This window comes from Carcharodon carcharias, chromosome 2, assembly GCF_017639515.1.
Source record: "Carcharodon carcharias isolate sCarCar2 chromosome 2, sCarCar2.pri, whole genome shotgun sequence".
Classification (NCBI taxonomy): Eukaryota; Metazoa; Chordata; class Chondrichthyes; order Lamniformes; family Lamnidae; genus Carcharodon; species Carcharodon carcharias.
In genome coordinates this window covers 180924930-180940564 of record NC_054468.1, presented here as the reverse complement: position 1 = coordinate 180940564, position 15635 = coordinate 180924930, and the positions used below count along the sequence as shown (strand labels likewise).

The 15635-nt window shown below is 44.8% G+C and overlaps 1 protein-coding gene across 1 annotated transcript in view; it reads right to left on the bottom strand.

Annotated features, from left to right (window-relative positions):
- Positions 1-15635, bottom strand: part of hhipl2 (HHIP-like 2) — a 37614-nt gene extending 21979 nt beyond the window's left edge. The window contains 5 exon segments of the mRNA XM_041207135.1: positions 4192-4518; positions 7775-7915; positions 8513-9168; positions 14284-14510; positions 15569-15635. Coding sequence (XP_041063069.1) covers positions 4192-4518; positions 7775-7915; positions 8513-9168; positions 14284-14510; positions 15569-15635 — 1418 coding nt within the window.

Sequence of the window (15635 nt, the reverse complement as noted above, 5' to 3'; positions counted from 1 at the left end):
GAGATGAAAGGTTGAATTGAATGTACATTAACTGATGCAGTGTCCTTGTTGTTAATTTCAGCATCACCACCCGAGCGACTCGCACCTCGACCCCGCAGCACCCCCTCCACACCTGAGGGCCAACAAGTGCAACTTGCGGCACATCATTTCAGCCAGCCAGGCACCAGCGCAGGCACACACACCTCGGTGGGGACTTTACCGTCAACTAGTGTCCCAGGTCACAGTGGAGAGGGCACATCATGATTGCTGGAGGAGATGGTAGGGGCAGAGAGTGCCAATGGTGCCAGCAGCCGGAGGTCTGCAGGGGACGAGGCACATGCTGAGTCCGGCACTGATGACGTGCCTCTGGAGTTGTCCCCAATGCAGCAGCTTCAGGACAGACGGCAGGAAGAGCATTTACATCTGGCAGGGTTGCATGATGGAGTGATTCAGTTGCTCTCTGCCACGGGGGAGTCTAGGCAGAGCGCACGTGAAGATTCTGCCCTCAGGGCAGAGCTTCAGGTTACCTTCAATGAGAGATTGGTGACTCTCATAGAGTCAATGGATCAAAATATGATTGGGATATGCTCTGACCTGCAAGCCCTCACAGTGGTGCTGGCCACAGGTGGTCTTTCCCAATGTGGGAGATGTTGTGGACACAGCGTCAGCACTCGGGGTGTCCATGCATCTACGGTGAGCAGGGAGGTCGAAAGGGACCTTACATTGGTGCAGCAGCTGCCTGTCGTCGCTGCGAGCTCCTCTCAGGGCGCTCCAGATGAGGGCAGTGGCTCCTTCACCCCTCTGCCAGTCAATGTTTCTTCTGTTGAGGCTGCAACAACTGGGGAGGTGCCAGTTCAGGAACTGGCCACTCCCTCCCAGGCGGAGCCATCACAGGTTCCATGGGCCAGAGGACGCCCGCCAAGGTCATCGAGGCCAGTAGGACAGCAGAGTCAGCAGGCTGTCTCACAAGCCACTCCGAGCAATGGGGCAGTACCTAGACTTGGCACCCGAAAACATAAGCTTAAGGCACCTTACACACTCCCCGTGTATGTCACTGGTGATTTTGTGTTGGCTTTAGAATAGGGACCCATTTTTATGTTATTGTGAAATAATCATGTGTGTTTTAATTTTGGACACAATAAAGTCCACCTTTGTTACCATGGCTGAGGGTCTTTTCATTGTGGTGCTTTTTTCTTTTTCACATAATTATCATTAGTGCTTGAGTGGACATTGATATTTCTGTACTAAGGCCTTATTTGTGGAAGATGTAGCACCTAAATGCCACGTGTGGAAGTGCCAGGCAATTCTGTTCCTGCTGATCCATGTGTGTGGAGCGAGCTGAAGGTTCTTTGAATTAAATTGTCCCGGGTGTCCCTGCCTCCTTGGTGTAAATGCGGGTCATCGTTCTGCCCCTCATCATCGCCCTGAGCTTCCTCATTCTTTGAGGCACTCCTGTATTCATCATGTGCAGCCTCATCCAGGGTGTCAAGGTCTTCATCGTCAATTCCATCCCCCTTTCCAGCGCAAGATTGTGCAGGGCACAGCAGACTACCACGATCAGAGAGATGTGATCTGCGGGGTGCTGGAGTGCGCTGCCTGTGCGGTCCAGGCAATGGAAGCGCATCTTGAGAAGACCAATGGCTCTCTCCACCAAAGCCCTTGTGGTGCCATGGCTCCTATTGTACCACTGCCCAGCTTCTGTTCTTCAACGGCGTAGTGCTGTCATGAGCCACCTTCGCAGGGGATAGCCCTTGTCACCCAGCAGCCATCCATCCAGCCAAGCTGGAGCACTGAAGAGCCCCGGCACCTGGGAGTGTCTGAGGAGGTAGGCATTATGGGAGCTGCCTGGGTACCTTGCATAGACTTGTAGAATCAGCATCCTGGGATCACACACTATCTGCACGTTCATGGAGTGGAAGCCCTTCCTGTTGATGAAGACACCAGGCTCACCTGCTGGCGCCTTGATGGCCACATGTGTGCAGTCTATAGCACCCTGGACACGGGGGAAGCCAGCAATGGCAGCGAAGCCTCTGGTTTGCTGTGCCTGACCTGCCTGGTTGCAGCGGAAGTGGGTGAAGGTGGATATTCCTCTGAGCAGGGCATCTGTAACCTGCTTGACACAACTGTGGACAGCTGATTGGGAAACACCGCAAAGATCACCCACCAACACCTGGAAGGAACCAGAGGCATAGAAGTGGAGGGCAACTGTGAGCTTCAGAGCCGCAGGCATGGGGTGTCCTCCCGCACAGTTAAGGGAGGTCTCAGGGCCAATCATCTGACAGATATAGTTGACTGTCTCCCTTGACAGTCGGAGACTTCTTCAGCACTGCACCTCAGTCATATTGAGGTAGCTGCTTCGCCGCCTGTAAACCCTGGCAGCAGGATAGTGGCGTCGTCTGCACCTTGGACAACATCTTAGCCCTGCAGCCCTTGTGCCTGCGCCTGGACACCCAAAGGTGGCTCCCCTGGAGGCTGATTGTTCAGTCCTGGCCTCCTTATTCTATCCCTCCCTTCCTCCTTAGGGGAGCTGCCTCCACTGGAGAGGTCAGAACCCATGGCCCCAGGCTAAATGGAGGCCTCTGGAAAGTTGCAAGGCTGAAAAAGAATGCTATCTGTGGACTGGTTTCAAATTACACAAAAACCTCTTGGACATCGATGAGAACTACTAACAATCACACAGACAAGTTTTAAATACCTTCATCAATTATAACTTCATGTAAAACACGAACAACCCCTCTGAGTCCACATATCCCGACATTGCATGGGTTTTCTTAAAAAATCTCCTACCCACCTGCCCATTGGGCCCGTGCGCTAACCCGAAGTTCGCACGGAACCCTCAAAATCCTGGACAATTGTCAAGTTAAGGGCCTTAACGAGCCCTTCAATTAATGGCGGGCGAACTGTGCGCTCCCGCCCACCGAAATATCGCGATGCCGCACGCTGACGTCGGGACACTCGCGCGACATTTTACGCACTGACCTGCGGGCTACGCCACCCACACGTCAGCCAGAAAATTCTGTCCCGTATTTCCAGAGATCAAAGACATGCAATTTGGATCTGAAACTACGCGAGGTCCTGGGATAAGACACCTAGGGCTGGATTTTACGTGCTCCTTCCAGACATGTTTTCAGCAAGAGGTGGGGGGGAGATACATAAATTAGGGCGGTGCTGAGCCCACCCTTTCCACCCCCAAATGCAGCCCCATGATACAAAAATTGGCAGCTCGCCCATTATGTTTAGAAAAATAATTAAGGGTCAAGTGAGCTTGTTAACAAACTAATTGATCCCAATAATGCGCTGCCGATGCCATAATATGTTTAGCAGGGGCAGGCAGGTAGGAGTGGGCTGGCCATTTTTCAAAAATGTTTTTAAAAGGGCAGTAAGGGAGAGGGGGTACTATCTGGCATTGAGGACACCTCCTCCTCCAAAGATAGTGCACCCCTTCCCCTTCCTTCCTACCCACCTGCTCCCCAAAACCCACCTCCCTGCACCCCTCCCTAAGCTAGCCAAACCCTCCCTGCCCAATACCCCAGACTCACTTCACTCCGGAATCCATCGGGTCTTCTTCTTGGAACTGGTTGCTGCCCCAGCAACATCCGCTAATGAACTCCAGGCACTGCCGGGGTTGTTGGAGCTGCTTGCCACCAATAAGTAAATAATGTCTCCCAAAGTTCAAGGCACCAAGTTTAAAGTTTACCAAAAAACATCTTAAAAATTCAGTTGTTAATCATATTCAGTTGTTCCTCCTGGGAATGAAGTTTGAAAGATTCTATTATGTAAAAAAAAAAAAATTGCATTTCTGTGTGGTTTGTCACAATGTCATAACCAAATTCACAGGAGCTCAGGTCAGGATTTGCAATCACTTGTGTGAATGGAAACTCCAAATCCAAAGTAAATTCCCTTAGAAGTTACAAGATGGAGGATGAATCAACCATAAAGATACAGTCTGCTCATGGAAAAGAGCCTGCAAGCCTTTTCTTGTTTGTGTACAAACATGTGATGTAATGACAGTGCACTCTCACACCAGTTCCAAGAAATATCACTATGATAAACATGAGGTACAGTCCAGGTCTTGCAGCTCTCTTCACTTTCTACATGAAAGAGAGGATTGCCAAATAATTTTTCACAAAGACAGTAACCCTGTCAACAAATATATCAATAACAGTTATTCATATATTGTAAAAATTGCCAATGAATGAAAGTAAAATACCTAATGATGAATTTTGACACAACTTCTTGTCATAGAATTCAAAGCCTTCCTTAGCTCTCCAGCCATTGTTGTCTCCTTTTACAATGATATCAACTTCTTCATACTTGTTCTGACCCACATCACCACAGAATAGTCTTCCCCCGCCTTCCTTTGTTGTAGGGCCTCACCCGTCCACTGAACAACGCCACATATTTCTCAAGCCGTACGCATAACCCTCTGGTCGAGCATTTTGATCATGAAGGAAAGGGTTATCCAGTGGGATTTGATATGGCCTGTCATAGGAACTTCCATCAACATCAATTTGTAAAACTTTGCCTAACGAGACACTCCTACAATTAGAAAAAAAAGTTTGCTGAATTATTGCAGCAACAGGATTTTCTTTTGCAACTTTAAATTGTGTTTTATTTAAATGCTTGCATAGAACAGACATAATGGAATAACGTGTCAACTTGCTACTGGGTGTAAAGCTAATGCTGTGGATTCACCAACCATTATTAAATTCTGCCTGCTTTTCACTTAAACATATTGAATAGTTTATATAACAGGAGGATGATCCACAACAATAGTTTGACGCCCGAACAGCAAGTTACAAATCCACCCATTGTCTTATAATATGTGAACACAATCAAAATTTCTGATTGAAAACTTAGGAAATACCAACAAGCCAGCTCTTCTTAGGATAACTTATCTTCATGAGATTTCAGTTCCTTTCCAATTTATAATGAAGCTCCCAAAACACATTCCTATGTACATCAATATATCCCAACTACTTCATGTCTGAGTATTTGTGCACTACCACTGAACCTGAAGCTGAACCTGCTTCACATCTTTAACCACCCAAGTTGCAAATCTTATGATGAATGAATCGATTTTTTCTTCCGTTCTAGTTCAATCGTGTTCTTTATGGAAAGAAGTTGCTATCTGTACCCATTCATGAAGGAAACCCACAACAATGTGGTGACTCTTAACTGCCCTCTGAAGCGATCTGGCAAGCTACTCAGTTGTATCAAATTAATATAACGAATACAATAGTAACTTAAGCAGAAGGCCCACTGGTTCCTTTTCTTGGCAGTTACGGATTGTCATGACAACAGTGTCCAAATTCCAAGCCTGATTTAAAAACAACATAACCATGCCAGAACTTCATTCCAATCTACCACTCTTCCCCAACAGCCAACTTCTCGTTCTTCCATTTCCAATTCTGCTCCACTACTTCCAACGGGATAATTTAGCCTATTTATGTCATTCATAAGGATGACTATATTCAGCAGTAATATATCCATGTTCATTCCTCATTTGAGCTAGAAGACAGTATTTTACATTCCATCAAATTGAGCAAATTTGCTGATTGGTCTCTGGTTCCCTGGTGGGCCAGTGTCCCTTTTTCCAGCAATTAACGTCATTGTGAACAATAGAGTGTTTCTGTCTCGGGTTGGATATTTGATCAAGGCATCTAATTCTGTAATGATCAAATGGAATATCTACATGAGGCATAAAATTTCAGCTATCTGGATAGCTTCAGCATTTGAGTTTCTTCATGTCCCGCAATGCACATATCCATTAGCTTTCACTTCTTAAGGGGATTGTTCCCAGCGTTTAAATTATTCATAATTTCAATTTGACATACAAAGGAAAGGGCACACATCTAGGTATGAATATTACATTCCCCCAGGGGCAGGTTGGTAGGCGGGTGGAGGACATCAAATAGGGTGTAATGCCATGGGCACCTTTCCCAGTGCCTACCTTTCCCAATCCCAGCCACATTGCAAATTTACACATGGAAGGGATGGAATGGGAAGCCCACCCGCCCTTAGGTGGCCAATTAATGACTACTTAAGGGTCCCTTCCTGGCCCACTGCAATATTTCCTGCAGCGGACAGAGGAGGGAGCTCATTTTGAAGCCTGCCAGGTCCCACTTCTTGGATTCTTGGTGGGGATGTGGGGTGGGTTCCATCTTAATGGCCCCTCCCCCTCAAGATCTGCTCCCCCCCCAACCAAGTTTCCCCTCCCTCCCTGACCCATGCACCACCCCTCCAACCCCCTTGCCCCACTCGCTGGGGCCTCCTAGCCTGGCCCCACTTAGAACCCTCTGAACTTACTTCGCTATTTGGCTCCAGCAAAGATACGCACTGGGGTCTGCTGCAGTCCCAGTAGTGGCCAATTCCTCAGAGGTTTTATTGGCTGGCAGCTCTTGGAGGCAGGACTTCCTCCCCCTCTGGGGGTGGAAGTCTTGCCCTGTTCTAATTATCATACCACTGAGTGTTAACTGGCTACAGGAGAGCCCGCTGGAATGGTGACGGACTCACCGCCCATTTTCTTGTGGAGGTAGGGGGTAGGACCCCTGATAATTGTAAAATCCTGCCCTTGACCTCTGTAGTAATCTCATTTCCTGTTCTAGGTTTCTGTACACATTAGCACTGATAATACTATTAAGCAACATACATAGCGGGGAATTTTATGGAGGCAACAGGGGCTGAGTCTGCAGCTGCAGAGCTGGTGAGGCACCCATGCTGCTTCCTCTGGGAAGGCCCTCAGTCAGTTGAGAGGTCATCAGCAAGTTTTCCCCTGGCATCAAGGCCCGGGGGGGGGGGGGGTGGGCAGAGGAGGAGGGGAGTTCTGCCCACTGACATCTGCGAGCCAATCAGAGGCTGGCACTTCTTTTTCCCAGCAGCACCATTGGAGAGGCAGTGGCTGCTGCCAGAAGAACACCCACCAGAGCCCAGGCTCGCAGAGCAACCCGGGCCAGAGGTAAGTGATGATGAGAGGAATTTTACAGGGTGAGAGTCAAAAGGGAAATGGTTGTAGGGGGGTTGGCAACAAGGGCAGGCAGGTGGCTCTCAGTGGGCCCTGCTCTTCCCAATGCCGGGTCCCTTGATCAGGCACTGCACATCTTTGAATGAGTCCCCCCCACAACCTGGGTGACCACAAGCAACCAGCACAGGTTTTCTTTTCGTGCTCTCTGATTCCACTGGATTGATACCAGCGGTGGCAGGAAGAGCTCCTTAATTGTTGCATGATGTTGTTATGTGCCTGTACGCCATTGTAATGTAAATGTGCTCAGCAGAGCAAGGGTTGAAATGGGACTGGAGAATAGCACTGCCCATGATATGGTGCATAGAGTCACATGGCAATAAGCTGAGAGAACAGACTAGAGAGAACACTCTGGATGCAGCCTACCTGCATGGCAACAGCACCATGCATAACAGGAATCTGGGATCTGAAAATAGTTAAAGATTAACAATAAAGGGTTCATGTTTAAATACAAGTCTCAAGATCTCATCATTGAGACATCTAAAGAACCCATATTATAACATTAATTGGGCATTAGTTGTCCCTTAAAGGCCTGAAATGGCAGCAGGGTGGGTTCTTGTCCACAGGCCTTCCTGCCACAGACTTAATCGGGATGGAGATGGGAAGGTGGTGTGGTGCTCACCCACCACCATCCCACCCGATTAAATGCCCTCCCTGACTCAAAACTTGCTGCAGGGGAGGGAATCAAATGCCAACCATTGTGAGTAATTTTCACAGATTTACACTGTTTTAAGTGCGAAGCTTCATTTAACAGGCAGTTTTATTCAGACATACTTGTTTTGAGCATTTCTAAATTTGCCAAATGGATCTCCAGCTTTTCCACTATCTCCAATAAAGATGTAGAGAAAACCATTGAAGCCAAACAGAATTTGTCCACCATTGTGATTGGTTGCTGGTTCTTGAATTTCCAGTATAATTCTGTAATTGGCACTGCATAGATTAAGTTTTGAATTTCTATTGTATGCTCGTTTCTTTGTACTGCCAATTTGCAATTTGGATGCAAAGATTATGGTACAAAAGACAATTCTGAACCATTTACTTATTGGATTATTTAAATAATGTTGATTAAGTTCACATCGGTATCTATGTGCCCTTGGTCTTGACTCCACCATATTTCCTCATTGACACATCAGGGTATGCCTGAAGGTATAGAATCTTGTCATACTGGTCAATCATGAGCTGAGCTTCCTCTTCAATATACACGCGATTGCAAAGACCAATTCCTGACACTTCTGTGATATTTTTGCCCTTGTCTATAATGACCATATACTGAAATCCAAAGGAGTACCTTTATCACCTTGAATCTCAACTTTTCTAGTGCTCTTCCTGATCCACCAATAACAGCTCATTCAGGTCATTGCAATATGCAATTGTGTGTTGCTATGGATTTGTATAAAACATTGATAACCCTGCCAGCTGTTTTTGTAAAAAAAATCTTTGAAAGGTCATAACTTGCTGCCCTAAGCTGTAAATGGTGTGGTATTGAATACAGTTATGAAGGGTCTTGGCGTTTATCTTTCAGAATAAGGATCTGGCTGGTTCATGTGATGAGATGAAATTTTCAATTCACTTATGCAAACTTTTTCCAACTTGCCTTTCATAAGGATGGAATAATACACATAAAATTTGCTGTTAGTTTTGAATTTTGGATGAAAGGCCAATCCCAGGAATCCTCGCTCATCACCAATCCAAGAAGTGGTCAGCACTTGTCCTGTAAGTTCAAGGGATGGTTCTGACAATCGAATGCCATCTGGCAAGTAGACCCACACAAAACCAAGCTGATCAGCTGCAAATAAACGATGGGTATTATCATTAGCGTGAATCATAAGAACAGGGTTTTTTAAACCATCGGCAATCTCTTGGAGACAAAGATGCAGACAGCCCTGTTGATCCACCACCACTGAGCCTTAGTTCTGGTTCAAGTCTGTGCTCTTCAGAATGTTAGGAAAGCAATAGTCTAGGTTAGGAAGCTGGAGCAGGTTACAAAAGTAGGCCTTGCCCCTTTCACATGATTCCTGGATCTGTCTGTCCTTGTTCAAAAGGTGAATGGATGAGTGACAATTTCGATGAAATCCTGAACAGTAGTTGAAGCAGAGTCCTGGAGTGTTTCAAAGAGGGGTAAGAGAGTCTTCTGCATCATACAGGTGTGCAGCATAAGGGGAACATTCCTGTAAAGAAGCAAAAACAATTTAGAAATCTGTCATTAAGTGTCACTGCCTTCTCTTTGCATCCTAACATGTTTTCATCTAATTTTAAACTATGCCACTAGGTTGAAGACCATGGCCGTCTTAAAAAATTAAACCTTCCTATATGACTTCAGAATTGCATAATGTACCCACTCTGTGTCATGAATACTTTAATCACAGCGAATTGTTCACCTTCAAGGACTAAGACATTCTGGAAGAATTTGTGTTTCAAAATATGCTTATCCCTTAAATGGTTAATGCAGGACTCTGATTTTTAGTCTTGGAAAAAACATCCTTCTACAAGAAAAAGTAATTAAGTAGTTTTAAAAAGCTGTAATCCTCTTGACCTGATAGACTGTATACAAAAGGGGTCACACGATAACTCTGAAAAAAAAAAACATGCCTGGAAAAACTGTTTAAATGTTGGTTTTGGTTTTGCTTTGAGAAGAGAAAGGACCAGCTGCTTGTGAAAAGAAAACAGCAGCTTTTTTGCAGGCTAGAGCCAATCTATATCCAGAAGTGAATATAAGCTGCTCCTAATTTGTTACGTACTGAAATAGACTACCTGCGGGTATTCCTCAAGTCTTCCAGAAAAGCAGTGCAGTCATTGACTGTTTCATAGATCAGTGCTGAGAGACCAAACACATGACCCAGGCACCATTTCAAGGACTCCACCATCTTTCTTTTTCCCTTGAACCATTAACTTTTAACCCTTGGCAGAGTTCCTCTATTGTGTGTGTGTGTGTGTGCGTGTGTGTATGAGCGAGAGAAAGACTCAGGATATTTCGAAAGATTAATTGGTGTACTGTACTTCCATATTCCACACTGTATAGTAATAAACCTTGTCTTTCTATCCAACAAGACTAGTTTTATAACAATCTAATAAGTTTGTTGTTTATTGAAAGAAGCCTGGTTAAAGTCTCTTTTATTCTAGGTAACAGTAGCAAAGGTAAACGATTGGCCATTTTGGTGAGTGAATCAAACTTTTAAACTAATGGTGTGACATGTTGAGTAGTGGGGCTACATCAACTGCACACTCCTCCCATCCAGGTCATAACACCTGACAGACAGAGACAGGAGGTTTCTCTCTATCTACCCTATATTTGCCTGTAACTTCTATGGAGTGGCAATCAAAGTTGAATTGCCACTCCGCTCTTACATGCTTAACTGGAAATGAAGCCACTCTTTTCTCACCTGCCCCTCTGACCCAGGCCGGGTGAGAACAGTATAGTGCAGCAGGTGTCCGAGGCCTTGTATCAAGGACAGGAGGGTCAGTGGGAAGGAAGCCTTCTTTATGGCATTAGCTCAGGGGAGTGGGTGAGAGCCATGGGCGATCGGGGAGTACTCGCGGGGTTCCATGAGAGGGTGGAGGAGTGGGAGGAGTCCTGTTGGGGGTTGGGGGGTGCGGGTGGGGTGTTAGTGGGTGGGGATAGTCAGGGGGTCCCATGGGGGGTGTCAGAGAGATACCCTGTATCCAGTTGGGAAAGGGACCCCTCCAGATGTAATGAAAATTGCTTGTCAAGCAATTGCAGCTGCAGGAAGTGCAGCAGGGGAATATGATAGGTCAGGGCTGAAAGTGGTTCCATGACCTGCTGCACTCAGCCAAGGTGAGTTGATTGACAGAAGCACACAGTTCTCTCTGGCATGGCTGTTAGCTGACTGAGACATCAGATTGCACATAATTGGCATGTACTTCCCATCAATAAAGATAACGAAATGGACATGGCACTCTTGTATGTCCAAGCAGTAATGGGGTGGCATCTGAATGCCCACTGTGACACATGGCCAAATCGATGAGCTGGATGCTGGATTCATTGCCCTTATATCTGTCTTTATTGATTACTTACAAGGGAAGAGAAGGCAGAATGTCAAGGAGGTGGCCCAGATTGGAGTGGGCATGCGAACCTGAGGGTGATTTGGCCAGTGGAGGAGAAGGCCATGCAGATTGTGTATGTATCTTCCGAGGCCAATGTAGGAAGATGGTGAATTGCCCATGGCAGGTGCCAAAGGTGCTGTTGTAGGCACCTTCGAACATAGTTTCATTGGTGGGAGTGATGGTTGTTCAGCAAGGGGGAGGTAGACTGAGCATAATGGGAACTTGGCACGCGGTTGAGCATAAAGGAAGGGTTGCATGCCAAGGGTCCTGCTCATATAGTTGCTGAGAATGATGTGTTATTGCATGTGCGCTCACAGTGACCAAGGCTTAAACTAACTATCTTCTGTAGTAGGCCCTCCCTGGTGATTATGGCATTATGTACTGTTCCAGCCTAGGTGCCTGGGCACATCTGTCATCATTTCCTCCATTGTAGCCCTTCTTCTCTTCCTTGGTTACATCTTCATCTGCGGCAAAGGGCTCCACCACTTCCTCTCTTCCTCTGATGAGTAGTCCTCATCACAAAGATCTGGAACCAGCATGTGTACACCCCTTTGCTGTGCCATATAATGCAACACGTTGCAGCCACCGCTACCCTTGCCACTCTTGCAGGTGAGCATTGCAGTGCTTCCCCTGAGCAGTCAAGGCATCAGAAACACAGTTTTAAGAGGCCAATAGCCTGCTCAGTGCATGTCCTGGTCTGAAGGTGACTGCTGTTAAAAAGCTGTTGTGGCTCCATTTCTGGTTGGTTCTTTGGAGCAAGCAGCCACCTCTCAACGGATAAACTTTGCCCCCAGTAGCCAGCCACGTATCTGGGGTCATGGCTTGAAAAGTTGTGGCACGTTGAGGAAGCTGAATCTGCTCAGGTAGATCCTTTGCTCAGGGTAACATCTTACCCTCCTCCTTCTTGCTGCTCTCTCTGTGGGCTCTGCCACCTCATGCCCAGGTGTCCTGGCTCAAGCTACACACTGCTGCTGCGTTTCCTTTCTGTGCCTTCTGTGGGAAAGTTCTATGCCTATTTCTTTAACCTTCCTTCCTGAGCAACACGTTCCTCACCCAGTGAGACTGGCAGTCTATAATGTCGCCCACCTGGCTACGAATGCAAGGGATAATGAAGGGGCCCCCACACAGAGGTGCCCTTCCTCTTTTCCAGCCACCTCACCCCTACTTCCTTGAGATCTGACAGCAGCCTTAATCTCAGAGGCAAGTACAGCGTTTAAACTGCTACTTTTACACACCTCTATATAAGGCTTACAAACCTTTGATTCAGGCCTTCAGAGCTGCTCACATCTCCAATAGCAAATCGTGAAACACACAGTGCGAGTTGAGGATCTGTTGGGGGTGAAAACCACAACTTCCTGTTCTCTGCAATGTGTTTAAATGGCCTGGCTGATTTGGAACTTCCACATCTGCGCTTCACGTCCCAACCCTTTCACATGGCTGCGAAAATCAGAAACCCAAGAATGGGGGTGGAACTTCCCCATTCAGGTCCCGTATGCCATTTTTTCACCTCCAGAGTCTCCCAACTTCATAAAAATGCAGCTCACTAGGATTACAGCCAGGATGAGAAATTTTCATCGCGGCGTGACTAGAGAATCTAGGGCTTAATTCAATAGAACAAAGAAAGTTAGGAGATTACCTAACTGAAGTGTTCAAAATGTGAAAAGGATTTTTATGAAAGGTAGGGAGCAGCATGAGAATGGGCTGAAGTTGACAAGCTTTTTCAGAGAACCAGTATAGGTATAGTGAGCTGAATAGCCAGTTTCCCACAATACCATTCAATGAAGCTCAGAGGGTCCTGCCACTGTCTTGGCCAACAGTCCACCCTCAACCAACATCATTAAAAACAGATTAAGGGGATATTCATTCTTTGACGCTTGCTTGATCTTTCTACTACATCTGTCTTTTCGCACACAATGAACTACTGCATTTTGGAATAATTCATTGTAATTGAAATACCTTGAGATGACAAAAAAGCACCATAAAATTACATGTATTTTCATAAATAAAATCTTGCCTGGCGATAGCCAATGATATATTTTTTGTTAGAAGGCAACACCTCACTGGATCTATCTGCAATTGATCCAAAAAGTATGCCTATACTTTCAAACTTGAAAGATACTCACCATTAGACTTGGAGTTGATAGTTTACAAGAACTACATGCATTTTCCTGATGTCAGAAATGTTGGAAAGAAAATAAAGTATCAAAAATTCTTCTTTATTTTTTACAGGCCAATGTATTGTCTACAGTACTTACCTCATTACCCTGTTAAACCTGCTCCCTTTTGGTGTCTCTCTCTCCTGCCAATCCTGTTCTCACTCACTGTCACTGCTCTATGAAACCTAGTCCTCTCACTGTCTTGTGAAAGGTGTTCCCTCTCACTGTTTTTTCAATATCAAATTCAGATACATTGGCCCTGATTTTCAGCTTTACGAATGGACAACGCGGAGATATGATGTACAGTACAGCATTTACCAACATTCTTCCAATGACTGAATTATTACCATTTTGCTGGGGCCTTTGCTATAGGCAGCAAAGGTGCTTGCACAAAATAGTACCCCAATTCATTTTTCAGATATCAATGGGCAGAATATACACCTTACATAGACAACCCAGTGTGTTGAGTAGACTAATAAACAACTCTCTAAAGGGACTGTTCCAGAATGCTTAGAAATAGTAAATTATGTATTTTAAATTGATCTTTCTAAGGTCAGGAGCATTAAGATCAACCCTCATGATGCACAACCCTCTTTGCTCCAGCACCCACCAGCCTGATGTCTGCACATCTTCTGTTTTTAGCCCAATCTCTCTCTCTGATGGAAATGGAAAAAAAAAACTATTGGCACTATTTCAAGAAGAGCCCAAGGAGTTAGTCTAGTGTACCCACCAATATTTACACCTTAAACAACATTGAGCTGGGTGGATTAGTCATTTATCTAATTGCTGGTTGTGGGACCTTGTGTGTACAAATTGGTTGCTGCATTTCACTATATTGAAAGTACCTTAAAAGCTACTTTATTAACTGTGAATGGCTTTAGGCCATCCTGAAATCATGAAAGACACAATATATTGCATGTTCTTCCATTCAAACAATCAAAGAGGGAGATATTTTATTTAAGAATTGGTTTCATATTGCAATTCAGACACATAACTAACTCAAATATTTACAGATGGTATGGAGATCCTACAAGTATAAACAATAAATATCTTTAATAAAGGAACATTAAAACTCATCTGACACATGATCTCTTTCACATGCTTTCCACACTGTTTAGATCCATTAAAGTCAAGCAATTCTGTGACTTCCCTGTATTTCTGTGCAATTTCATTATCCTTCTCTTGATTACTATAGCCAAATGTACTGTATTGAGGGCAGAATTGCAGGTGAAAATCTGGTTTAAAGGGAAGTCTATTATCCAGACACTGGGGATGACATGACACATGAGCTACTGTAGATACAAATAAACAAGGAGTAAATATCTGAAGAAAGTGCTTTTTGATATTTCATCTTTCAAAATCAAACAAGGAGATTTGATGGAAGATGTCATTAAATACCACCAGGCTGAGCATTCATTCAGCAGCAGTCCCAGCATCATTGGAGATGAGACAGTAAACGATGTGTTTATACAGCCAAATCATGGGACTTATACATCTTGCGAATGGATAAAACAAAGGCACTGTCCCTGGTATTTCACATCACAAGTCATCAGGGACTTGTGGTGGAACCTATGATTGTCTGTTCAGTAACCATGCGTTTGAGGCATCCTAAAGCATTTGAATTGGGACTGCTTAGGAGGAGGGGCAAAGGCAGTTACAATGCAAATTGTGCAATTTAGACAGGCCACTCCATACATGTCATCTGTCTTTAAAAGATCAATTGTCACAGATATTGAGAACTTTGAAAGGTTTATTTAAAATAAACAAAGAGACAATTTTAAGTAAAGCCCAAGTCTTGGATTCTACCGCTAGAGACAATGGGCAAGTGTAGAACGGAAGATACGCTTACAAAACACAGGACTTAACATTAGTTAATCATCTTCCTAGAATTACATACTTCCCAGGGAGTCTGCTCCATTACCTGTTCAATAATAGCATTTTGTTTACCCTGTGTAATTTTGTGCTGCAGCTTATGTCTGGAATAAATGTCTTTTAATCGTAATTTGGCATTAAGAAACTGAAATGCACAAACCGATGGGGTCACAAGGTCACCAAATATCTGGCGTTCTTGACATACCGTATTGCGGGCAGAATTGCAGATCAATAATTCTGCCCTCAGATTCGATAGAACATACTTTCAGTTGAGATTCAAATTACAATTTAATTATTTTGGGATTGTTTGAATTTTGCAGTGTTCTTTATATTGCTCAATTCAAATTATTGGACAATTCAATTTATTTGTGCAACCAAAGACTAATTTAAAAACAAAATCACAGCGCTGTTTTCCTGTGTCTAGTTGACAATACATTTCACAAGTGCGGGACAGTTTCCCAGGAATCTCAGTATTTACCGACAGTCCCAATCCACACTCTGAAAAGCTTGATAATCTTTGTTGCAAATACAAAATTAGCTTTCAT